Source organism: Tenebrio molitor, chromosome 4, assembly GCF_963966145.1.
Source record: "Tenebrio molitor chromosome 4, icTenMoli1.1, whole genome shotgun sequence".
Taxonomy (NCBI): domain Eukaryota; kingdom Metazoa; phylum Arthropoda; class Insecta; order Coleoptera; family Tenebrionidae; genus Tenebrio; species Tenebrio molitor.
In genome coordinates, this window is record NC_091049.1 from 24,041,342 (window position 1) to 24,067,370 (window position 26,029).

General features: G+C 34.9%; 1 protein-coding gene across 17 annotated transcripts; it reads right to left on the reverse strand.

Moving 5' to 3' along the window:
* Positions 1 to 886: 886 nt before the first annotated feature.
* LOC138129914 (receptor-type tyrosine-protein phosphatase epsilon-like) lies at positions 887 to 18,844 on the reverse strand. Of its 17 annotated transcripts, none has more exons than XR_011159425.1 (24): positions 18,634 to 18,840; positions 18,474 to 18,581; positions 18,259 to 18,416; positions 18,045 to 18,207; positions 17,298 to 17,630; positions 16,997 to 17,242; positions 16,820 to 16,942; positions 16,637 to 16,770; positions 16,397 to 16,583; positions 16,131 to 16,225; positions 15,292 to 15,685; positions 14,953 to 15,251; positions 14,814 to 14,901; positions 14,677 to 14,753; positions 14,494 to 14,628; positions 14,164 to 14,438; positions 13,334 to 13,469; positions 13,076 to 13,280; positions 12,895 to 13,022; positions 12,621 to 12,758; positions 11,024 to 11,172; positions 10,829 to 10,964; positions 7,138 to 7,328; positions 5,921 to 7,077 (listed from the first exon to the last, which is right to left on the reverse strand). XR_011159425.1 is itself a non-coding variant. In XM_069046241.1 (23 exons), exons 1-23 carry the CDS (start codon positions 18,797 to 18,799, stop codon positions 1,047 to 1,049), a joined length of 3,951 nt encoding a protein of 1,316 aa, XP_068902342.1. In that variant the 5' UTR covers positions 18,800 to 18,840; the 3' UTR covers positions 887 to 1,046. The 17 variants fall into 17 exon arrangements, 9 of the variants coding, with proteins under 9 accessions (XP_068902342.1, XP_068902344.1, XP_068902341.1 ...); XR_011159424.1 differs by having other exon boundaries at positions 7,133 to 7,328; XR_011159431.1 differs by lacking the exons at positions 5,921 to 7,077; positions 7,138 to 7,328 and adding an exon at positions 887 to 1,124 and having other exon boundaries at positions 11,028 to 11,133; positions 18,634 to 18,843.
* Positions 18,845 to 26,029: the final 7,185 nt, after the last annotated feature.

Consider the following 26,029-nt stretch of genomic DNA (forward strand, 5'->3'; position numbering starts at 1 on the left):
CAAATTTCCACCAACTTCTGTTATTAAATTAATTTATTTATTTCTATAATTTGTTGGGACCAAACACCACCACACTCGATTATTTGTTCAATAAAATTTAAGTGAAGTGTGCTCAATCGTTTTAATTCTATTTGGAAAAACCTTCCGAAGGTACGGCCTCTCGTTAGAACCTAATTAAACAAAATGAAAAATAAAACACAACGTAGGATCCATAAGTATTTCTTTTCTCATTATTTTTGTTTCGTATTTTTCCGCAAAATTTCATCCGAGGAAATGCGGCAACCAACAATACGTCAAATGAGGGAGAAAAAAAAATCATCCAGGAAAAGTCAAGGAAGTCGAAACGTTTCAATATCAAAATAAACAGTGTCGATTTACCTGTAACTTGTAAAAATCCAGAAAATATAAGAAACGTGTTGAATATAACAATAATTTAGTACGTTGATATAAAATTAAGTTAATTAACAGATTCAATTTTGTAAAATGTATTAGTTACTAACATGCAAAGAAATAAACTATATTCAATATCTCCTTATTATTTTAATTTAATTTGAATGGTTTTCTTTTAATTGTCTAGATATAAACAGTTAAACATGATGGTGTTCAGACTTGTGCTACCTGGGCCTACAGGCTTTCTCGTGGCCGTGGCGCGCAATTGACCTGTTTCCAATTTGACCATAGCTCGCGCAACTGTCCTATGAGATTTATCTTTATTTGGGATATTTTCTGACCGCGGCGCGCAATTGACCCATGCCCCAAAAAGACCCGGGACGGAACTCGGATTTTTATGGGTCGTGTTTTAGGTATCGATGCGGGCTGAAAAACGAGTAACGTTTCTCCAGCCCGCTTTACTTTCTTTAGGCAGGGAATGAAAAATGGTCCTTCATCCGTTTTATATCAATCTTGTTTATTTGTTATCAAATATCAAAATATAAAATTAACAATGTACAGAACAATAAATTATTTCGAATATTACTGCATAACTCTACACAAAATTGTAATAAAATTAGTTACTCTGAACTTCTGGTAAATTCGTCAAAAATATATTATTCCTCCACATGCTGGTAATTCGCATGGTTGTGGAGGTAAGACAGAATATACGTATATACCATTCTCAGCTGTTTCTGAAAAAAATATTTATTTTACATAAGAGTAAATTTGAAATGTAGATATTTGGAAACTCATTCTCATGATACTTGATTAATATTAAAGCAAAAATATATCTAATACTAACTGTTCGCCCGCTTCGCCTCGATGGATTTCACCTTCATCTTTATTTTTATTTACTTTTTTTAAAGGATTACATACGTGATTACACCGTTATACCCCGTACTCTGATAGATTGCACGTTTTTTGACAGAAGACAGACACACAAACAAGTGTGGTCGGAATTAATCTGCAAGGCTACAACGGTTTTCTACATAACGTGAAACAGTTGAGATGGATAGTTTAGTACTTTTCACTGCATTATGTTTTGGAACTAGAATTAAAAACGTACTATCTATCAGCGTACGGAGTATATCAAAGTGTGTACATAACATCTAAAACCTCAAGTGATAACCTAATTTGCTAGAATTAAATGAAAAGTATTCTTTTATAAGTATAAGACGCAATTATAGAGGTCGCTATGGTTTGTGTAGTTTTGCTGGTTTGATGGGTGATGAATGATGATTTAAATGATGTAATGTATGTACCTATAACTTAACAAATGTACCGGATGAGTCATGTTTTACCGCCCGAGCGTAAACACCCACTTCTAATCAAATTAAAATTCTAAAAAAATTCAGGAATTATTGTGTATCACTGCAGAACAATATGTAAAAATTTGAAAATTTTTAATGAAACAGGTAAAGATTTCGTTTTAATTCAATAACCGCTACATTAATTTACATAATTTTTCACTGAGAGTTCTTTCAAACATTTAGAAAAAATGTGGTGTCATTAAAATCATGAAAACATGACAGGTTTTTGAAATAAATGGAATTTAATATTAAAGTTCAAAATTTAGCTATGATTTATTATTAAATTGGGCGGTCAGTTCCACAAAAGAAGTTGAGGTAGGTTGTTTATGGTACCCTTTAGGGGCTTAAGAATTACTAGAAAAGTTGTCAACAGATGTTTCCCAACAATGAGATATTTATTTATGACACTGTAGTTGCAAATCTTGGTAATTTTTCGCTCTTAATGTTAAAATTGGAATAATTCAAAAACGAATAATTTTCTTTTGATGCGAATTTCATAAATGTGTTCTTTGAATTAACTGTGAATTACGAGCGTGTACGAAAAAAAAATGTTTTTTTTGCTCAAAATCGATTTTTTAAATTTTATGGCTCTGAATGAAGTGATAACAGAAAACTGATTGCACACATTTGAAGTCTTATATCAAGGGTTTGTAACCCTAAAGTTTCGTAATTTTTATTAATTTTTTAATAGGGTTAATCGTGCGGGCGGTAAACCATGACTCACCCGGTATATTAACGCGTGTTGTGTTGAGTTAAGAAGGTATAATACAGAGGTAAAAGACAGTGGTAAAAGACAAAGTGACGGAGAGACAGACAGACGGACCGGTCTCATCATTTATTATAAGCGCTAAGTTAGGGTGGGGGAGGGACACCCTTACTGGAGACAGCTAAATATTTTCAAAACGGTTTAGTAGAGCTCGTTGGAATTTGGCGTACAGTTAGAGGTGTTTGAATTCTATCATTCGAGATTTTTTTCAATTTTCTAACATCATTTATTTTGAAGATACAAGGCTAAATTGATTTTTTTTTAAATGGCACGTGGAGTCAAATTTAATGTCTTTACAAAGAGTATTTTTTTGTGAATTCAGTGATATAACACATGCAAATCTTATTTTAATCGAAGTTTTATAAAAAATTATCGAATTATCAAATTTAAAATTTAGTTAGCATGGAAATGTTTCCTTTGGCTGTCGTTAGTCCTTTGCCGGCTTGTACTTTGACCAAAAAATAAATAAAAGTTCATAATAAGTGTAAAAATAAGACATTTAACTGAAACAGAATACATTTTAATAAAAAAACAAAAATTAAAATTTAAAAACGAAATACATAATTTTGATGCTAAAAAGATGTTCAAAATGGCGGCGATGTGGACTGAATTCACAAAAAACACTCTTGTCAAAAATATTAAATTTGACCTCCCAAGCTATTTAAAAAAAATCAAGTTACCCTTGTATCGCCAAAATAAATAGATGTTAGAAAAATGAAAAAAATCTCAGATGATAGAATTTACTGTTTATCAAATTTCAATGAGCTCTACTAAACCGTTCTGAAAATATTTAGCTGTACCCATACTTTTTAGCGATCATGTATACCTAAGTAATTCAAGCATATATAAATGTAGTGGTAATTATCATTGTAGAAATTTAGATTAACGAACTCAACTTCACACTCCTTGCCGACACGCATTTGCTAAGCAACCGCTCCGAATGTTTGCTACAAAATTTCTTATCCTATTATCACACAAAATGGTGAATAATGTGCAGGATTGATTGCTACTAAAACTTAAAAAGAGACACTTAAACTATTACTGAAAACACCATTAATTTTGTTTATCCCATTAATTATTATTATTAATTAAGAAGTCCCTACAGATGAAATTTAATTATTGGGGCTAGATTTAAAAAGAAAAAAAACAGAGTGTGTCGTAAAGACGCACGATAGAAGTGAAACTTTTGTATTACAGGGAAACATTGTAATTATTCATCAATCACTTTTAAATAGCATATTCACAACAAAATTCTATATTTTAATGAAGAAAATAAATTATAAACAACGATAACACTAAATAATATCGAAATGCTTAACTCATTGTTCATTTTTAAGCCTCCAAATTAAAGAGAAGACATTATCGATAAATGCCGTGAGTGTGACAAAGACAGAAGTATACACAATTTTAAGGGATGTTTGTATCGTGTTTACCCCCACCACTTTTCGTCACACAAAAAGGTTGCCGATCAGAATTTCAAAACCCTCCCATAAAAAGTTTCACTTCAAAAAAAAAACAGAATAAATTGAAGTTGTAGGTACTCGTGATTCTCTTTATTTCGTAGACGTTGGTGTTAAATAAATCAAATTTGTGGCGGAAAAGATTGTAATTATGACACATGCTATGAAGCGGTGAAAACAGGTGCACGTTAGTTCTGGCCACATTTAAATAAAAACATGGATGATCTCTACTGTTAGGGCAAGGAAGATGAAACAGCAACTTCTCCAGTAACATACTGCAATCAATTTGATTATTGTTTAATTTGAACAAAAATTGCAGCGATAATCTCAAACGTCTCTCTTCCAGGCTGCATAAAAGAAAACAGGCTCAAAAGATTGTCTTGAGGAAAACCGCACTCAGGATAAAAATTATATACCCTAAGATATAAGAATTTTAAAAAGCGTCGCTGTATTTTTTCCAAGTTTACTCGATGAATATTCTATCCCGGTGACCATGTTACACCATGGGTTTTCATTCAAGCTTGGAACGCACAAATGAGACATACAATTTTAAGATTGATTCCTTGAGATCACGACTGCAATGAATGATGAAACCCAGAGACTTAGAAGCAGCAACTGACAGGTTACTGTAGTGATCTTTAACTGAGGTACAGCGCTGAAGAACTGATATACAGGTTGGTCCCGATATAACCTGCCAAAAGAAATCCAGTAATAAGTGACGATGAGTAAAACTTATATACAAAAAATGATTCTAATAAATGTCTTTTCGTTTTCGAGATAAAAATAATTGAAAATTTGGTCAAAATTTGCCGTACGCTAATGATTTAATCGGGATTAAAAAGGTAATTCCGGTTGCTTGGCTGTAATTTCTTTTCTATGACATTTGTCAAATTGAATTTTAAATTTGCGAATTCTACAAAAAGTTATGAAGTTCACAAAAGAAGAGTACGCCGATTTACATTTACTCTATGGCGAAGCACGTGGTATAGTCCATATTAGAGTGTCCATGTAATACCCCAGGTCAGTAAACTATCTTTTTCTAACTTAAAGACTTTGGATGAAACAGAAAAGAACTAGAAAATACGTATATCGGTGCTAGATCCAAATAATTCGGTAATCATGACAATTTTTGAAAATTTAAAAACAACAGTCAAATTCAGACATTTTGTTGAAAGTGGTAATAATAAATCGTTAAAATGGTGAAAAGGTTTAACGACCACTCAAAAAAGTTAATTTTGCATGTCTACGAGTATTTCCGCAAGCAATCCATCGAAAAACAAGACCAGAAGGTAACTGAAGGCTGAAGAAATGATTGTATCGCAGACTGCTGAAGTTTTAAAGATCTCAACAAGATCCCTTTACCGCTTAAAGAAGCCGACAAAATCTGATAGCGAATTCAGAGCTTCAATGTCGAAGAAAATTAAAGAACTGAAGACCAAAATAAACCCAATAATGCAAAGTTCGATACGAGAAATTGTTTATAAAATGTGTGCTGAAAAAAACACCTTACAATGAAATCATTGCATTCAAGATTTATGGAAGAAAATCCTGACTTTAAGTGTTGCGTCAAATCAATACATACATGGGTTCGTCAAATTGGATTCAAGTTTAAAAAAAAACGACAATCAAAAGTTCCTCATGGAGAGACCCTGTATTCAAATAAAAAGAAGACATTTTCTGAGACAATATTAACGTCATAAGAGAATGCAATTATACCAGCTTGTGGTACTTGACGAAACTTGGGTATTTAGTAAAGGCGGAAATAGAAAATCTTGGCAAGATGGCTACGACGTCGAAAAAGACTGGAGATGAATGCAGATATATTGTGTTACATGCAGGAAAAGAAGATGGTTTTGTTGAAAATGCGGGGCTCATTTTTAAAAGTACGACAAGAAGCGGAGATTACCACGACAACATGAACCGGAAAAACAGAATTGATACCCAATTTAGAAGAACCATCACTTATCATAATGGATAACGCAAGTTATCATAGCGGATTGCAGGTTTGATTTCTGCTAGGTACCATTTAGTATAAAAAATACAATATTTGTAATTCCAGGAAGAAATTCCTATAAAAAGCTGGACAAAAAAGAAGATGAAAGAATGGCTACAGAAGAAAAACGTTACATTTTCACTCAGCGATATGAAAGATCAAATTTTGAAAATCGTTTCGTGTAATTTACCAGAAAAAATATACCATTTAGACCAATATGCTGAAGAACATGGGCATTCTGTCTTAAGATTGCCTCCATATCATTGCCCCTTCAACGCAATCGAAATGGTTTAGTCTGAATGCAAAAGATTTTATGACGAAGAAATAATCAAAACAAGATCAACTGTAGACGATGTGTTGAAGATTTGGAATATGGCAATCAAAAAAGTAAGTGCCGAACATTGGAAAAATTATGTAGCACATACTGAGAAAGTAATTAATGCTGCATGGGAAACTGAGAAAAAAATGGACGTCATAGATGTTGTAGCATGTCAAAATACCACTATTCTTTTGGCCGGGGTAGGAGGCCCTAGAGATCCTACTTTTGCTCGCGGGACAATCAGATCGCTGCTCAAAGACCTGGAGTTAGCAAGATAACGCACGGCACATGACGACGCGACGCGCCCACCCTGCTGTAACCTTTTTCGGGACGCTCATTTCGAGATCATTCAGTTTTGTTTGTGTCGTCAGTCAGTTCATTTTTAGTTTATCGGTTCAGGATTCATTTTTTGTTTATCGTTTCGCTTTCAGTTTCACTTTCGGTTTTCGTTTGTTCAGAGTTTTCTTTCGCGGTTTTCATTTAGAGTTTTCTTTTGTAGCAACTGTGCCAGCCATTTTGGGGCGGCTGGAAAAACACACGTTGGCCCCTAAATTTAAGGCTGAGTGGCTTTACGCCTCTAGGCTGTCTAGCTGCGGCCTATCTTTTATCGTTCTCTTTTTCTTCTTTCTCCTTTCCTTTTCCTTCAATTCCTCTCTTCTTCTTCTCAGCTCGGGTAACCGTACGGCAAAGTTAGTTCCGATTCCCTTTTGTTCCCGTGACTTGCCGGAAACTTATCTTCTTCTCTTCTTTTCCCCAACCTTCTTCCTTTTGTTCGTGGTGTTCAACCTTTCGAGATCCTGCGGAAAATGGCTGTTACCATCTATCGTGAATTGCGCGCGGACTCACCCACACCTTACCGCTTCAACACCTGAATTTCCCGGTCGGTGAAAATCCAACGTAAACAAACCAGCGCCATGATCGACCATCTGTCATTTAGCGCGCACGTGTAGTACCGCCGGAAATGGTCATCAAGATGGGCTGTTCGTGCAATTATCGGGACGCCTTATTGCAGCGGAAAATAAGGTCCAGCATTTCGTGTTGCGCTCTCCTAGATCCGGAGGTAACGAAAAAAAAACCATCGTGAGCGGAAATCAGGGGACTCGGTCGGCGACCGCCGAGCGGGCGGCTGTGCCGCAAGTCGCGGAAAAGCGAATTACGTGCGTTGCGTTCGGGATCCGCAATCATCCCCGAGAGCGGATTGCCGACGCCATGGTGCATATCGTCCGGCGCTGCCAGGCTTCGGGGCCGTCGAGGAGCCCGAAGATTTTTACCGTACCGATTACCGTTTTGCCGTCTTACCGATATCGAGAGACCCCTCGTCATCTAGTGAGATAGAGGTAATTATCGTTCATTAGCGAATTCACTTCACTAATACTAATAATAGGTAGAATATAGCCTAAGGGAGTCCGTTTCGGCTCAGGGACGCGAGGGTCGCGGGTTCGATTCCGACCCAGGGCGAAATTTAAAAAAAAAAAGGCTATATTCTGTCTCGTGATTCGGAAGTCACGTTAAGCCATTGGTCCCGGTCTATTGAGTTGGTCACCATGCCCCTCATGGATTTGTAAACCAGTCCTAGACTGTGTAACAAATTTATTAGGGGTAGTTCGATCCAGTATCGACCAGTATCGTATCGTACCGCATCTTATCGTATCGAGAAGTACCGTACCGTACCGTGAAGGAGTACCGGAAAGTCCTTCTTCAAATTATCGTGGAGCACCCCCTTTCAGCGGAAAGGTAACTACCGAACCATTCGAAATTCGCAACACTAACGTCAATTCGTTAGGGGTCGTTCCTTCTGGCGTATTGTTCGCTAGGCCGCTCTTCCAGTGGAGTTGTTCGTATAGCTGCTGGAGTCCCGTATCGTCGTTCCTCCAATATCGAGAGTAATTAGTTACGCTGCCAAATGGTCAGGTCGACCATTTCTACCGTCGTCAGTATCGTCATTCGTATCGCCATCAGTACCGTCAGCAACATATCGTTTCTCGGCCAAATGTTAAAGGAAAACTTCAAGGTCACGCCGTGACGTAACTGCGGCATTGTAAAAATTTAAGGAACGCCTAGAAATTCCCGCTTCTCACGTTCATCATTTTTTTGTACATTCACCATTAATAATTAAGACTTTGCATGTATTAAGAATTTTTTTGTAAAACCTTTTCATCAGATTCAATTTTCAATGTCAATCTAGAAATATTGTCAAATTCAACGTTTCGGAACTTTACCGAATTTAAATTTTCTCATCAGGATCAATTCTTTAATTTTTCGTCAAGGTCATACCCCTATCTTGACCTTGGGTTTCATTTATTTTCACTCATTTGTTAGCTCGATCAAAAGGGAATATTAAGTTCGGAAAGTTTTTTTACTAAGGAACAAATACCTTTTTATTTTGTCGGAGAATTCATTGTTTAGTTTAAGATTCGGTCATTTGTAAGGAAAAGCTTTTCTGGTTACGACCAAGTTAATTATTAAGGCCATCTGAAAGTACTGGTTCCACATTTTCCATTTTTCATTGAATAGTTACAAACGAACCATTGTCGCATTCGTGCAGACCAGTACTAAGCCACCGAAACCTGCTCTGTGAAAAGTATTAGAGTGACCGAATAAATTGATTTTTATTAACGCTCAGAACGAATTTGCTTTCCGCATCCTCCGACGAATAAGTATTGAGTACTTACCCCGGCAACTGGGCAAGACAACACCAGCTCAGAAAAGTAAGTTGCCTGGCGCCCATTTTGAACCCACACCCTTGCCTCGAAAAACCCCCTGAGAGCCCGCTGCTGTCACTGGCCCATTTTAGGCCATAATGTTGAGCCCATGATTATAAATACTAATGGTGATTCAGATTCAGACAGTTCGGATTTCGATTCTGATAGTTGTGAAGACGAAAATAAGTGAATTTCCTCATAATTTTATTTCCTTTTCTACTTTATAATAAATTATTTAGTTTCATAATTGATTTAAAGGATAATTCTAAACCCATTAAGTAGGTAATAGGTATTATGTATACATGTGTAATAAAATGGTTTTCAAAATGTTGTTATTTTATTTCATACTTAATATTTCGTATAGTATGAAAGGTTTTGCCACCGATCATTTGGATCCGTCTACGTTACAAAGAGATCAAAAAGAGTAAAACAGTAAACTTCTACTGCATCGTGGACTATGCCCACCGGGGACACTTCGTAAAAAAAAAACCGCACCCTATTGCTGTACCTCTGTGGTGGTGTGGAAAAGAATAAAAAGTACAAAAATAAAAGAAAATCTCGATTTCTACACGCTGTAACTACGAAACTATTGATCTGACAAAAAAACATAAAGAACAAAAATGTAGAGAATTGTACGCTCTACATTTTCTATAATAACTTAGATAGACGTATCTCGCACGGATAATGAAATAATCGCAGAAATGTGATTTTCCACCCCTATTCTCCAGTATGGCGGGGCGAGCGGCAACCCCCCGGGGTCGCAAACTCGGCAATATTTATAATATGCCTAATAGAAAATACCTGCCAAGTATAAACTTTTCTGTACCTTTTGCAAGGTGGAGCCATTTTTATGTCTCTATTGACTGGACTATGGTCATAATCCTTCAAATTATAAAAATTTATATCGAACAAGTGTGTATCCTTTAAATCACAAGTAATTTTCGAGTCACAACATTATTTTAAATTTGTTATTTATAATGGTTTTTTTGTAATTTCGTTTACCATTTTGCAAAAAAATCGAATGGGGTGTGACTGAGGGTTCAGTTCAAGACTGACAGCCCCGTTTCTACAGGAAATCCTCATTTATTAAATTTTCTATAAATGCATACAGCGATCGTCCGTGCAAAAGCAGTAGTCGGGTACGACTACTAGTAAACACATCTCGGGCCAGCCGTCAGGCCTTGTACTTTAGGAGGTAATGATAGCAAACGCTGCGAACTAGATTCGTTATTATAACCCAGAAATGCTGAATTCTGTTTATGAAAATTGGTACCGGCTTACTCAAATGTGTATAAGTGCCAACAGAAGGCACATAGAACATTTATTATAACATAATTTTTCTAATCTAGTTTACAGTTACCTTTTATTAAGTATTATTCTTAGTTAAAGTTGAGTGTGTATAATGTAAAGCATTTATTCAATACATCATTTTGACTGTTTAACTACAATTAAGACGATACTCTTATTACGCAGTTCTTCCACAATTTTGCATTTATCATTTCAAGCTACAAAATGACCCAGAATTATTTTGGCAGGTTATACATATGGGGACCAGCCTGTATAATTAATAATTATTATTTAATGAACATAGGAATATTAGACGAAAGTCCATAAAATGGCATGCGTAATTTGGTGGAACTAACACGTGTTCAATTGAAAAGTTCATCGAATTGGCTTTGACTTTATTTTTTAAAAGACAACAACATCGTAAATTAAGTTGCTTATACAAAGATAGCGACAAAGATCAAAGCCAATTCGATGAACTATTCAATTGAACATCTGTTATTTTATTGTAAACATCTGTGTGTTTTTAAATTCTGTTTTGAGAAAAGTTTTTTTTTCTTACCGAATTGTGTATAAACTGTGTTCCACTTCTCCTCGCAGTACGTATAGCATTACACACATCGATTTTCAATTCCATTTCGTACTTATTTAAAACATACGAAATGACCACAAATAAACCAGAAGCGCAGATTCCATCACTTACAACAAAATCAACGACTTAGAAAATAAAATTCATTCTAAAATTAGAAAGACTTACTTACACGCGATTAAGCAGGGTTCCTGGCCTTTACTAAGCTTGTTAAATTCTAATGTAATTTCAAGGAAGTTGTCAACAGAATTTGGTGATTGTTTTTGCTCATTCCAATTCTTCAGTATAAACAAACAAATATTAGTATCGTAAATGATCTGTAAAGATAACATATAATTCAACTTTAGAACCAAACGGACTGTCTCGGAATGATGGAAAACGCCCAGATGCGATGACTTTAGTACCATGGATTAACGGTCAATCTTTAGTTTGGGACGTTACTATTGTAGATACACTTGCAGACAGTTACGTTTTGAAAACTTCTGAAGTTTCAGGTTTTGCCGCTGAAATGGCTTGTAAACGCAAACATAGTAAATAATGTTGAATTATTTCGTCAAATTATGTATTTAAAGGTTTAGCCTTTGAAACCTTAGGCCCTTGGTACAAAGAAGCCACCGATTTCATTAATGTCAAAGGAAATCAACTTTTTGCGGAATCAAGCGGTTCAAAATCAAAGAAATTCGTTTTTGAGAGAAGGATTTCCCTTGCCATTCAACGTGGAAACGCTGCCAGCATTCGGGGCACTTTTCCAGATTCCGCATTATTATCGGAAATTTTTGTATTATAAAACAAAAATGTTATGTATGAGTACATTCATATATTTATTCTTAACGCTCCACCGCCCGGCGGCACGGCAATTTTGCCGGAGTACATACACTATTACGGATAATACTATCAAATAATAGTGCAGTGCTGATCAACATAATTACCGGCGTCTCCCCTCCACATTTTGACTTTGTTGTGTTTTATTATGTTCTGTATCATAATAATATACCTTTTTGAATTTCAACTACCAATGTGTTACCTAACTCCAAAATTTTTAAATTTTTAAAAAGAGATTGCGGTACTGTTCCCTTCGCTGAAAGTGGTAAAATCGATTTTTTTTCTAAACACCAAAGATTTCTCATAGCAACGGAGAGCTCTAAATATTTATTAATTTTTGTGTTATATGTCTGTGTTATATTATGTGAATTTGGAACAGCTATAGCTAAAAGACATGCTTGCTTTTGTTGTTTATTTAAAATAATAATGTCTGGTCTGTTATGTTTAATATCAGTTAATGTTTAATGTCAGTTAAAACTGTTCGATTAAAATATAATTTGTAATTGTCATTTTCCAAACAACTTTCTGGTGTATAACTATAATGTGGTTGTGTATTCTTTAATAAATTGAATTTAACAGCTAAATTCATGTGTACAATTTTAGCGAATATATCATGACGTTTCTTATATTCGCTTTGAGTCAAAACGCTGCAAGAAGAAATGATGTGTTCAATTGTTTCCCCTTCAGTTCCGCAAATCCTACATTTATCAATGATCGATTGCAAGCCGCATATGTGTTTTTTATAAATTCTTGTATTTATAACACGATCTTGTATCGCAAATATAAAACCCTCCATCTCAGGGTGAATATTTGATTTCTTAAGCCATGCTGAGAAGCCTGAATATTAATTTCTGGTTGTTCTAGTTCTTTAAAGTATCTCCCATGTAAAGACTTCTGTTTTATATGTTATTATTAATTAAAATTAAATTAAAGTAAAACTTACTTGTCCAGTCGTTTTATTGAATCTTCGGACGTGTAAGTAATTTATTGTGCCATAGGATTTTCTGGTTTCCTCTAAGAATCTCACTAAAATTATCCCAGTAGAACCAACATTCCTGTGGGGCCATAGCGAAATTTTTTTCTAAATTTTGAAACAAAGTGCACAGATATTTATTTCCGACTAACATAAAAATGAGCATGAGTTTGTGTTTTTATAATAAATATTAGTTGAAATGATTCAGTTTTTGACAGTTAGTTTAAAATTTTCTACCACTTACGTTAACTTTTTTCAAAAATAAAATATGAGTAACTTCTTCTGTTACAATTAATTTCCAAAATTTTGCAACAGTTTGTTCGTTTGGTTGTTGTATAATTATGAAGTTTTTTCTCGTTCCGTAACCGTCCACTTAAAAACATGTCAATGTTACAAATAGCTAACTGTGTTTTAGTTAAACCAACCAAAACTCGGGTGCAGTCGACTGGTGGTTGCACATTGAGACATCGGGGATTCAATAACTCTGTCATTCCAACATAACCTATTTAGATAGCCTAGTTGTTGTTTGATAATATTTTTATCTAAGTTTTCCTGAATACGTTTTTTAAATGGATTTTCCATTTCTACGAAAACTTCCAAAACAACCAAATGTACTAGTAAATAGTTCTTCTAAAATTTTTTGTTTGAGTAGTTGCAGTTTCAGTGAAAGAATTCAATTTTACCGTTTTGTTTACCATACGAGGTCTTTGTTCTCTTAATTTTCTTGTTAAATTATAAATATTAACTTCATTTGTTGAATTTGCCATTGCTAAAGCTAGATCGCATAAAATTAAAGTTCCTGTTCTGTTTACCCCAAATCTGGAAAAGTAAAGTCCATAACATGATACTTACAAATTTGTTACACAAAAGTCTATGTCGCAAAACGTGGCTTGATTGATACTTGAGATGCGCAGATAAAATGAGAAATCCAGCTTGCAAGAAAGACCGAAAATCAAGGAGGTTAAAGTAAGAGCAGGGAAAGCGCCCTATGCTGGTAATGCATTGAATGTGATGCCAATCGTTCCTTCTCCAGCAACCTTTTATGACCGCGAACGTTCTTGAACGGCCCACCGGGTATCGCATCGCTTTGGCGCCAGCGGCGTTCCTTTAAACAAGGTGTTAAGCGTTTTTAAGTTACAACAAATGCTCCAGTGCGCCCCGTCATGTACTTATAGTTTTTTCTGATTTATAAATTTACTTCTTTTATTTTTGTTAATTTTTTTTCATGTACTTTATGTTACAAATTACAATAAATGCATCTGTGTCTTTTATACGCCACTGGTACCATCCCCACCAACCACCCTTGTTTAGCAACCTTTTATGGCTCTGCGCGATTTGGCGGGTGGCATCACTTTTTCAAACTGGCTTTCCCTCCTCTTACTTTAACCTCCTTGCCGAAAGTCCTCCCATGGCCTCGTTTACCTACTGTGGGTCTCTCCCCACTACTTCCTACAATTTCACTGCGCATCCATTTCTCAAGTTAGTATCAAGCTACGTTTTCCGACTTGTATACCCTGAATGAATCACAATTGGGACTTCACTGTTTTCAGTAATTTTCCTTATGTGTTTTACTACTGGTATCAAATCGTTTGGATAAAATGGAATTTCATCGCTGGAATGCCATTTCAGATGGAGATGTTCAATTTTTCTCGTGTAGATATCGTAACATATTTCAAGTACCCGAATGTCATGGTACTCGAAGTTTTCTTCTTTAATTAGTTTGATTGTCATATTTCCACATTCGTACAAAGCATTGACTTTTTGCGGCCAGTACTCGGCGCACATTCTCTAGAAATGAAAAGTAAAATACGCACATTTTTTGGTTGTATGGTTAGTAACTGACTTTTTTATTTTCCAACAAGTTAGTGGCCATTACGATTGTTTCGACATTCTCTTGCCAAATTAACCTCCAAAAATCTTTCACTGTATAAAATTTAGGTCCCTGACAAGCAATATAAGCTTTAGGTTTGTCGTAACCCTGAAATAACGAATTAAACAAATCATACTTGCTCCATTATCCTCATACGTTTATGTAACTGGCGTTTATATAATCATGAGTTCCTAGCCCCGGTAGTGGCCTTAGTATAACCCGAGTACAGTCATCTGAAAAATGCATTTATATTAATTTTAAAGGTAACCTTATTAATAAATTTTCTTTCTTACATGGAATGTGAAACCGATCTTTGTTCCTATTAATATTCTTACTTTCTAAGCCAATGTGACATGTTGTCGTTGCTGTGTGAGGTATGGACTATAGAAAATTTTAATGAATTGCCATTATGATAAATTTTACAACACATACGTGAAGCTCGTTTTCCAATATATTTGTGAAAATTATTTTTCTTACAGCATCTTCAAAATCTGCTACTTTTATGTTTGTGTTATGTGTTTGATCATGCTCACTAGTTATAGGCACTATTTCCTCCAGCATAACAGTCTCTTGGGCGTCACCCTTTCTCAATGCATAATGATAATAGATACTTGATAAGGAAATTATAATTGCCAATGTTAAAATTAATCCTGATATAAGAAATAAGATGCTCTTATTGGTAAGACTGCTTTTAACTTCGTGATGTTGGATGTGACGCTTTCCTATAACGCCTGTTTATTATTTATGAGAGTTTAAAACATACACACTCACCTTTAAGTGTCGTTTTCAACTTCGAAGTCAGAGTTATTTGGTTGTAGTGAGTTCCATATTTTTTAAAAATTTTATCCATATTTTCTGAAGTTAACGGTACTTCAACGGTTGAAGATTCCAATGAAGTACTATTTTTCAATTCGGGGACCACAACTCTTGCAGACTCTTTGGATTCTGGTTCTGCTTTTGGAAAATCATGATCCGTTGTTGTCGCTTCAGGAAGCTTCGATGGTACAATTAAAATACTGTCAATTAGTTCAGTGCTGTTTCTTATTCTGACCCATAATTGTATCTCACAAGTTTGGAGCGTTAATTTATTTTCAATTCTGGTTGTTATTTCGTTTGTTGATGTATAGTTTATCATTATTTCGTTTGAATAAAATTTTCCAGTGCACTAAAAAGTAAAGATTAGTTTTTGCAAAAAGACAAATATTTTTTTAGTTAAAATGCACAAAATAAAAGTCAAATTTTAATTAATTACGAAGTTTTGTGAATATTTATTCAGGTTAAAACACAGAGGCGACCGATGAACGGGTGAAGCAGATTCTACCCGTGATGGAAAAAAAGGGTATCCCGGAGCCGCAAAATCTGCTAATTTTTTTTTATTTCAGTGTAAAAAATGTGTTTTAAAACCTGTCTACTTCATTGAATTTACTTCATTTGAACTCTAATTTTAATGTATTAATCAGTATCAGTATTTATATTGGAAAAATATTTAACAAGAAATTCTAGGTGATGCAGGGTTTCGCTCGCTTCAACTGACGAGCTGTTAATTTTTTACATTACTTTAAAAGAAGCTGTATCAAGCGTTTCGGATTTTATTTTTGTTTTATACTTACGTTATGATTTATGGAATAATTAAAGGATCTTCCTTCTTCGATGCCTGTCCATCTTAATAACAGACTAGAATCATCCATAGTTGCTTGCAGAGTTTCTAAAGTAGAGATATAATGCACTGATGAATGATGAGAAAATACAAAATTCTTCTTTTATGTAGTAAATAGAGAAATATTTAATTTATATTTAAAAAAACTTTCAATTACTTAAGCACCACAAGTAAATATAATGCATTATTCTGGTGGATTTAAAATTTAGTACTACATACTTCTAAATGTTGTTAACTCCGGTATATCAACTGTGAAGGATTTATTTTGAACCATCAATATTACTCTTATGTTATATGCGTGTGTTTTTGTCGTCAAATTACTAATCCTATAAATATGACTTCTGTAGGTGGTACTCAATGTAACCAATTCTGGATCCGAAAAGTTCTTGTAAATTTTTTCGTCAACCTAAAACATCAGTAATATAAATTACTTTTATATATTGTATCAAGTTATCCTACTTGCTTATATTGGATTTGATAATGGTCCGGTTTTGCTTCATCATCACTACATTTTAGGTTACTAATTTCAATAGTTACTGATTCGTCTGTAATAAAATTAAGTTTGGGAGGTTCCAACACAACTGGCAGTTGTTCTAAAAATTTTACTTTTTAGGAAATATTAAAATAACAAAGATCTCGAACCTGAGCATTCTTCTCCAAAAAATTTACTTTTACATTTTGTACAATGATTCGTCTGATCACAAATTTCACATGCAGAACTACACAATGAACTACAATTTATTCCCCAGTAGCCCGGATTACAAGCTGAAAATGTGTTACGTTAAATTTACTTCTAGTTTTAAACCTTACAATACCTACTTCTTTCACAAGATGCTCCGGTATATCCCGAAGCACAGTAACAAAATTCGTTTTCTAAACATACTGTATAATTTTCACAATTCGAATAGGATTTTCCTAGCAATTGTTCACAGCTTACACTGCAGTTTTTTCCTAAATACCCAGTCTTATTACAAAACATATTAACTCCTGGTTTATATTCTGCATTTAGATTTTTACATAAAACTTTATTGTCACTTTTATGAGAAAAGTCTGTGGAAATAATTTCTGAAAATTATTGTACTACCATCAAATACACAAATACACAAATTGGGTGTATTACCTATGTTTTTATTACAAAAACGGATATCATCTATTGCCCAGTACCCTGTGGTATTATTATCTAACCGCCTCCGAAAAAATATAATTTCTCCTTTTCCAATTAAATTAGTTTTTATTTCAATTTCTTTCCAACTCTTCAACAAATTATCTTCATTAAATCCTTTAACTGTTTGGTTAAAAACATTTATTTTATTGACATTAACAATTACATCCAGATAACAGTTTTTATCCACAGATGTAAAAAAAGATAGACACATATTTTTAGGAGTATCAAAAATTAAATAACTTGAAAAATTTTTGGTCGTGGTGATTGTGTCAGAATATTTGAAATAATCTGTAATAGATGTTCAGGTATTACTTACCCAGAATTTATGCAACCTAGAAAACACTAGAACGGTTAATTTTCTACAATTTAATCTCTAAAAATAGCAAAAATCAGTACTTATAGAATAAATTTGGAAATTTGATGCTAAAACAGTTTACATTTTAAAAATCTCTTGGAAGCACCATTTATGTATATTTTATCAATTATCACACATTACATCGCGTTAGTGCTTATTCACAATTCATTAATGTTTAGCAAGTTATACCAAAGTGATTTTTTTTCTTTGTTTTTAATTTTAAATTTGTAGATTAATTACGAGGCTAAGATGCAAAATTTATAGACCCTAATATACTCGTACATTGATTTAAAAACATAAGAATATTAATCGTTCCAGCATAATAATATGCTAAAAATTTAACTTACAGTCATGAAATTTTAAATAATTGCTGTAAATTACGAGAGAACGTGGAACAAAGTCCAAATGTATGGTTTGAATTACATTACCGTTAGTTGATATGTTAACACTATTGTTTTTTCGTATTAATGCGTAATGCAACCAATGAAAAGAAGATTTTCTAATATTTTCCTAAAAATTAAAAACTTATAATATTAGTATATCGTCTCATCAAAAACTTGCATCGATGCTATCATCATCTTTTATGTTAAGTGATTTGATGTCCTGTTTCAGATCTCCAGAAGTGAATTCAAGTGTCACGTTACCACCATCAGCATATATTGAGAAGCAACGCACGTTATTATTCATAATAAAACCATCAAATTTCCCTTTAGTGAATCCTTTAAAATCAAAATTAGAATGACAAAATTGTTGTGTAACAATTGAGTGTTACTTACCCTTCCATCGCCTATCTGTAACAGGGCCATGCGAGGAATTTTTCGAATGTATATTTCTCCAATCATCATAAATCCAAGTTACGTTAATGTCACTCGATTGGCGGTTAACTTTTATATGGAATAGTAAATTATACGAAATTTTGAGATAAAAAAAATGTACCTGTAATATCTGGTGATGTACTGTAATAGGCAACTGAATTTTCAGTTATTAGACATGTGACATTTGAATCTTTAATTAGTGTAATCACTTCAGCCGACATTAATTTTACAAGTAAATAACAATATATAATTAACCAAAATAACATTTTTTCGCGTTGCGTGTTCATTGTAAAATTGTACTAAATGATTTAAAAATAAATAAATACGAGTAACTGCCAGATTATCTTATCTTAAGTGGAAGGATATTATAGTATTTATTTTTTATATACTTTTACTAAAGAGATACGGCGTAGCTTTTGTAGAACATATTATTTTCAAATCCATTTTGAAAGATATCACTTTATGATGTTAGTAATAATTTCAAGTGCAATAATTTTCGTTATCTGCATCTCAATATTTTTAGCATTTTAGAACTGTAGACACTTCCAAAACTCATTCAAACTCATACATTTTGGAAGTGTCCACAGTAACGTATTGTACTACTTTTTTTTGGCCGCGATAGTATATAAAATATTTATTTTTCTGAATCAATTGCATCACTTTTGTGTACGAGAATTATAGCAGACACAAACAAACACGTAATGTATACGTACTATTGGGGACAAATTACTTTGGTCGTCAAAGTCAGTTGACTGACATAAAGTTGTAAAGCAAGCATTAGGACGGTTAACCTTATTTTTTACCACTGCCAATCACTGTCACTGTCAAACTCATCATTGCAAAATGTTAAATACCGAAAAATGGACAACTGAAGGAGATATTCCAAGGAGGAAAAATTGAAAAGGTTTCCACAAGGCAATTTGGCCCATAGACAATCCTCCAGAAACAAGGCAGATGATTCTAAATTTTTGAATGGTGGAAGGTGCCATATTTTTGACAAGAGAAAAATCAATAATTTGAAATTGTCATCACTATTGACTTGACGTTAATGCTTGGTTTACATTAATTTGTTTTGAAGTGACAGAAGAATGACGACCAAAGTATTTTGTCCCCAATAGTAATTCTACAGGGTGAGCAACAATAACTGTTACAGTTGGCAAAAAAAAATTACATACAATTTTCAAGACTGTGAATTGTACCTATTCCGGTTTGTTTTATTGACATTATTGACAGCTGGTATACATTTCAAATTTAAACGTCTTGGTTTTTGTAATCTTTTATTAATAAAATGGTTTTCTCGTTAGAACATGACATAAAAGCACAGTATACTGTGATGAACCAAGTGGGTAATTCAAAATTCCCACCAAGCGGCCATCTCACTTTTTTTTTCTACCAACATACGCAATGAAAATAAAACCCGCGAAATTCAAAAATGGCCAAGAACGCGTGATCGTACCTAGTTAATTTCCCTACGTTGTGTTTTTTTTTTAAATACAAATTAAACATTACCAGATTCGTTCCAACAGGGTTTGTGAACCACACAGAAGAGTGCAAATAAAACACCACGATCATTTTAACCAGCTATTTATTCAAAATTATGATTTTTGTTAACGCCGGGATTAATGAATAATAAACGTCTCGGGAGAGGGCACCCAAGTCTCCCCAAATGTGAGAAGACTACTCATTTAGGACTCTAGGAAAATGGTGAGCTCTGGCCATTCTCCCAGACCCCCGAATGAGGCTCCGCTAAAACCTCTCCTGAAAAATACGAACAAATCCGAAGTGACAACGTGGACGGGACAGTTATTGAAAATTGAGCAAACCTGATTTCATAAACAACACAATCTAAAATTCAGGAAAAACAGAGGGGTCATGAACATTACAAACAATGCAGTTACTTCGGACCGTTCGAGCGAGAGCGAGCACTAGACGAGAACTTTAGCATGTTTTTCTTTTTTTTTTCAAGTTAATTTACAATGTGCGGCAGATACGCTATAGAAGGAGCGAGTGGCTTTGTGTGATCCGATGGTCTGTGGCACCTATCCTTACGACTTTAACATTTCCCGCCTACCCGTGATTTAGTGCTAAGGGAAAAGTCCTAACTGCTTTACGTTACGTCAACAAATTGAGGTACTCTAAGTTCATCGGTTGAAGTGAACATGACTTTTCCAAAGCAAAAGAAAAACAAAACGCGCTTGCCAGGCTACACAGACTCAGGGAAAATAGACCTGATCACATTTCCGGAAGTGTGCCATGGAGCTCGGGTATAACACAGCATTCAACAAGTCCTGCCAAGCGTTAGGTTTTTGGGTCTCCCTTGGGGTGCAAATTTTATGAGGACCGCGAGGCCGTGTTCAACGCTTGGAGGTTAGAGGAAACAAAACCCCTCAAACAGAGAGAGACCCTCGCGGTAAGGTCAAGAATTTACATTTACAGCAACTGGACAAACAAACAAAAAAAGAAACGCGACAAATATTTGTTATTAACACATACATAAAAATAAAAAAAAACATAGTCCGGTCGACCCTAGCATACTAGAGCCGGATCATCGACAAGGGGGGCGCCCTGAATAATATGGAGGGCGCCCCGGGACTAAATGTAGTAGATCCCTAGCTAAGGAAAACCCACGGAGACACCTGAAATATAAACAAATTTGGTTGCTACCGGGATGGAAAGTGGAAACTTTGAAATTTTGATTAAAGTGTTGCGTCACTCGTAATAATTAAAAAGGATCAAAAATGAGGGAGTGCGCTCATATAAAAGTGAAAGCCACAGACCCACGCTAGGACTTGGTGCCCTTTTCTTCTAGGAAAGTTAGTGAATTGTAAAACCAGATTTGACAACAAAAAAACGTGATCCGTACAATTTTATAAAATTTGCAAAACTAGAACCAGGCGGCCTTACTCTCCTTCACAAGCTTACAAATGTTAAAAGCGTGATACATGGGGACGGCCGAGATAATTGCGGATTTTATACAATATGGTGGGAACATCAACGACCCACGTGCGAACCATCATGATAGTTAAAATACATTTCGCGCGAAACAGACATAATTTTAGTACCGCAAACATACCTAGTTCAAAACAGAAGCTGGACAGCAACATTTAGCACAGTTCAACAAAAAAAACAACTAAAATCGCACAATTGAAACACAGAAAAATACACGGTACTTCGGTACTACTCTGCGGTCAAGACCAAAGTGTCTCTAAAAAAAACATGGCCGTTCATCCCCTGTCGACTCTCACCCCCGCCCCCAAGCGGTCGCCGGCGGTACTTCTATAGCTTTTATTGGCGGTTAGTTTGAATTCAAAAGCGGTTATCTCAATACATTCTAAGCAGTAGTCGCACTCCGCAAAATATTTGTATTCAGTTGTAAGTCCGCGCTAGTTACTGCGCATAAGAGATCCAATACCCCCGATTTAAATTCATGTCCGCAACGTTTAATTTCATGTAAAACGCCTGTTAAATTCATTGCGCAGTAACTTGTTGCATGCTGTTTCTTTAAGAAGCGCCCATTTGTTAATTTTAAGCGTTATCTTTCTCCCGGGAGGTTCATTTTTTTAGCAATCTGGTAATTTCAAAAATTCGGAGCCGTCGTCCGAACCGCGTGCGTCCATTTTGTTTTTCTTTCACTAACATTCTTTAACGGCACTCGACCCTCCATATTTTTTTTGTTTAGTATTGCCAGCGAGTATTGTATTCCTGTTTAAAGCGTTTTTATTTTATCGTTATTTAACTTCGCGTTTTGTTCTCTTTTATTTCCTCATTGTTTAATGTTGCGTTTTGTTTTGCTTATGTTATCCTTGTTTAATGTTGCGTTTTGTTTTGCTTATTTTATCATTGTTTAATGTTGCGCTTTATTTTGCTGGATTTTCTCATCGTTTAATGTTACGCTTTGTTCGATTGAATTAAACTCGGTTTTCTTCTTTGTGTTGTTGCTAGATTTCGGAAAAGTTAAATTAAAATGTTGTAAGTGCGCCCCTGTGGGAGCTAGGTGACAATCAGGAAGTCGTGGGGTTGTTTAGTAAATTTCTGTGGAAGCTACGGTTATTTAGAGCCGTTAGCGGGGGCGGACCTTAGTCTTTGCGGGAGCGGCGTCGGGATGTTTTCGTGAAGCTTCCGTCGACGGTTATAGAGACTTCAGGGTTTTGTCCGGAAACGGTTGGTTGGGGACGGCGGACCTAGGTCTTTGCGGCTGCGGTCTAGGAATGCTACTCGTACGACTCCGAAACGCTCTGTCACTCTTGCTTGGTCGGTGAAATAGTCTGACGTTCGGCCGAAAGTTTGTTACCTCCAGCTCTGAGCTCCCGTTGGCGTACCTTGACAGCGTAGTTCCAGATTAAACATTGTTTTTGTCATTAATCGAATTGTAAAATATGAGTAATACCTGGGATACGGTTTTTGAAGAGGGTTTTTCATCCGTCCCTGTCTGTAATAACTGCCTTATAATTTGTTTACTTGTTTTGCAAGCTTTAACCTGTCATTTTGTCTGTTATGTACCCGTTCTCTGTTATTTTAAATATTGTTGCATTCATCTTGTTGTTTATCTTTGTGATGTACTCAACTAGTTAATTTCTTGTACTTCGTGAAACTTAGTTTCTGTCTTTTTGGGTTCCTTTCAATTTTCTTTTCATCAAAGTTATTACAGGCATTTTTAATAAAAGGTATTTTGCGTCCCTCAAATGTGTGTTTTATTTGCGGCACTCTTCCAACTGGAACCCTCATCGTTTGCATTCCGAACCTTTTTTTTCCGCCAAAAGAAAATCACAACGTAGGGCTCCTCCGATTCGATGACGATCACGACCACATTTGTTACCGTTTTGCGCAGGTTCAAATATTTGGCGGAAAAAGTAATGTATTCAAATCATTACAATACTTTGGAAAAATTATAAAATAAAATAGAGATTCCATAATTTTCAATTTTCTTTTTTTCCCATTTTGGTGAACAAAACAGACACTCGACTGTGTGTGAAAGAAATATTGAAAATGACAAATAATGGACTTGCGCAGTCCTTTCATAGAAAAGAGAGGAAAAGCTCTCAATTCCGAATGTCATTTTAAATTTCATTTTCTGCAGGACAATATATACCTCATGTTCACCGAAAGATTTTATGTACAAAGGAGGGCAGCGAAGAGGATCTAAAACAAATGGGATTAAGTAGATTAAATAAAAGTAATTTTAAAAAAGACACAGAAGCACTTTTGTTTTTTTTTGTTGTTGTAATGCATTTTTCTTGCAATAAAACTTTCATTTTTTATGTTTTGTTATATGTTGCCAAAATAGGTTCGGAACAGATTGTATGCTATCCTTATTTTGTATTATTATCATTATTATTACGCAAAATAGAAGCTGAGACCGAAGTCTATTTAACTCCCAGATCAAAACGGAAAAGTAAATAACTATTTCCGTAATTTCAATTTCAATTGATCGCATCTGCTTCATCATCCAAAATGTTCATCAAGTTTGTTTTTAAAGATGTTGGGGTTGGATGCGTTTACAATTTCGTCACTCAAGGCATATCCTTAAATATTTAGTGTATTTATACAGGGTGTCGCAGAACTCGCGGATCAAACTTACAATGCGTTTTCCTTGGTGATAACTGAAAGCAATAGCGTTTAAAAAAAAGGACAGGGTATATTAGATTTTTTGTAATGAATAATTAAAGTTGACCAATCAGAAGAACGCTGTTAATTTGAATTTCACGTAAATTTGACCAACGCAACGGTTTGAATTGCCTAGCAACATAATTCTAATAAGAATGGTATGGAATTTCAAGTAAATGTTTGGGCAACTGTGAAGATTTTGACAACGTCAAGTTATAATTTGATTCGAAATTGTCAAACTTCGTATTGAAATCATGTATACAGCTGCAGAGTATGCCGAAATGCTCAATTTATGGAGAGTGCCGGCGCGATGCACGTGAGGATGCAAGGGAATATGCAATACGTTTTCCACGACGTTTGCCACATCCAAATTATAACGTATTTCTACGGTTGGTGTACCGTGCTCGAGACACTGGGTCCTTGGTGCCTACCTGACAAAAAATTTGTGGTCCCCCGCGAGAAGTTAGAACGCCAGAGACTGAAGATGCTGTTCTTCAGTCCTTTGATGACGACGGTAGAAGAAGTATATTTGACGAACTATATTTACCGCGAACCTATCAATATTTTAGAAGAACTAAATGACCAAATTCACGAAACACTGGCTAATGTTATTCCTAATATGCTTAGACTGGCAAGGGAAAATTTAATCAAACGAGCTCGCCTATTCCTTCAGATGAAAGGTGGTCATTTTGAAGACTTGTTATAAATTATTCTTTTTATTTTGCATGTTCCTTGTTTCATTTGTTGCATTCTACATCGTTTAGTTATAAAAATTGATCTTAAATTTTTAGTAATAATGATGCTAAAATAAATAGCTTAGTTCAATCCAGTTTTGTCTTCTTTCTTTCAGAACTGCCACTATGCTTGATCTGTCCTTCAAAACCTACGTGTAACTCCAGCTTTTCAAGAATGTTCCTAAAAGTCTTTTCTTTCATTTCGACGATGACGAGTCCCGCTCGTGTAGCTGCGCTAATATGTTGCAGATGCAGAGTGTATGCACAGGAGTCAGGATAAATTTCTTGTGGTTCCGATTCACTTCACAGGCCCTGCATATTTCACTTTTTACTAAGATTTTTTAGTTAGTAATATTACTCACTTGACGCTACGTCGCCATTTTACCTTCCATCAACAAAGGTTCAATTCATCATATCCCTCCCGTCAATTTCCCATACCCCTCAAGGTTACAATTGCTCTGGAAATTTTCACTCATAACAAACCATATTTCATTCATTGCCGGAAGAAGAAACTTCTTGCGTTCCCTGATTCAGATTCTATACATTTGTTCACCTGTTTTGGCGAAATTATCCCATTTTTGGTTATTTTAAAAGTAGCTGTCATTTTTGACGTCTGTTTCGACAAGTTGACCAGATAAATATTGAAAATAATTTTATTATTCATCGAATTATACGTTGCTTGGCAATTGAGGGAAGGTACTCAATTTTCTCATAAAGGGAAAATTAGATCGAGCTCTATTGGTCAATTTGATTAATTCATAAGTCATAACTAAAAAGCTGTTGCACCCTAAACGTTTTTTACCTGCATTACCATCAAGGAATATACAGTTTCAATTTGATCCGCGAGTTCTGGGACACCTGTATATTTCTATGTCTTTATGGCGTTTGTACCTAATCCAAGGTTTCCTTTTTAACTCAGCTAGGTATTTTAATAATTTTGCGAGAGATCCACGGTGTATATTGACGCTTTTTAAAATGTCCGCTTTTAGGCACTGAAACATCAAATAATGTTTTTGTATTGTTACTAAAGTAACGTTAACAACAAGCCAGCTTATACTAATTTTTATTATAATCACTGAATCATTGTATTTTATTAAATGTCGATGGGAGAATGAAAACTTTAAAACACTACACGCTGCGAAAGCTCTTTCACGTGCTTGGAGTTTTTAAATAACCTCT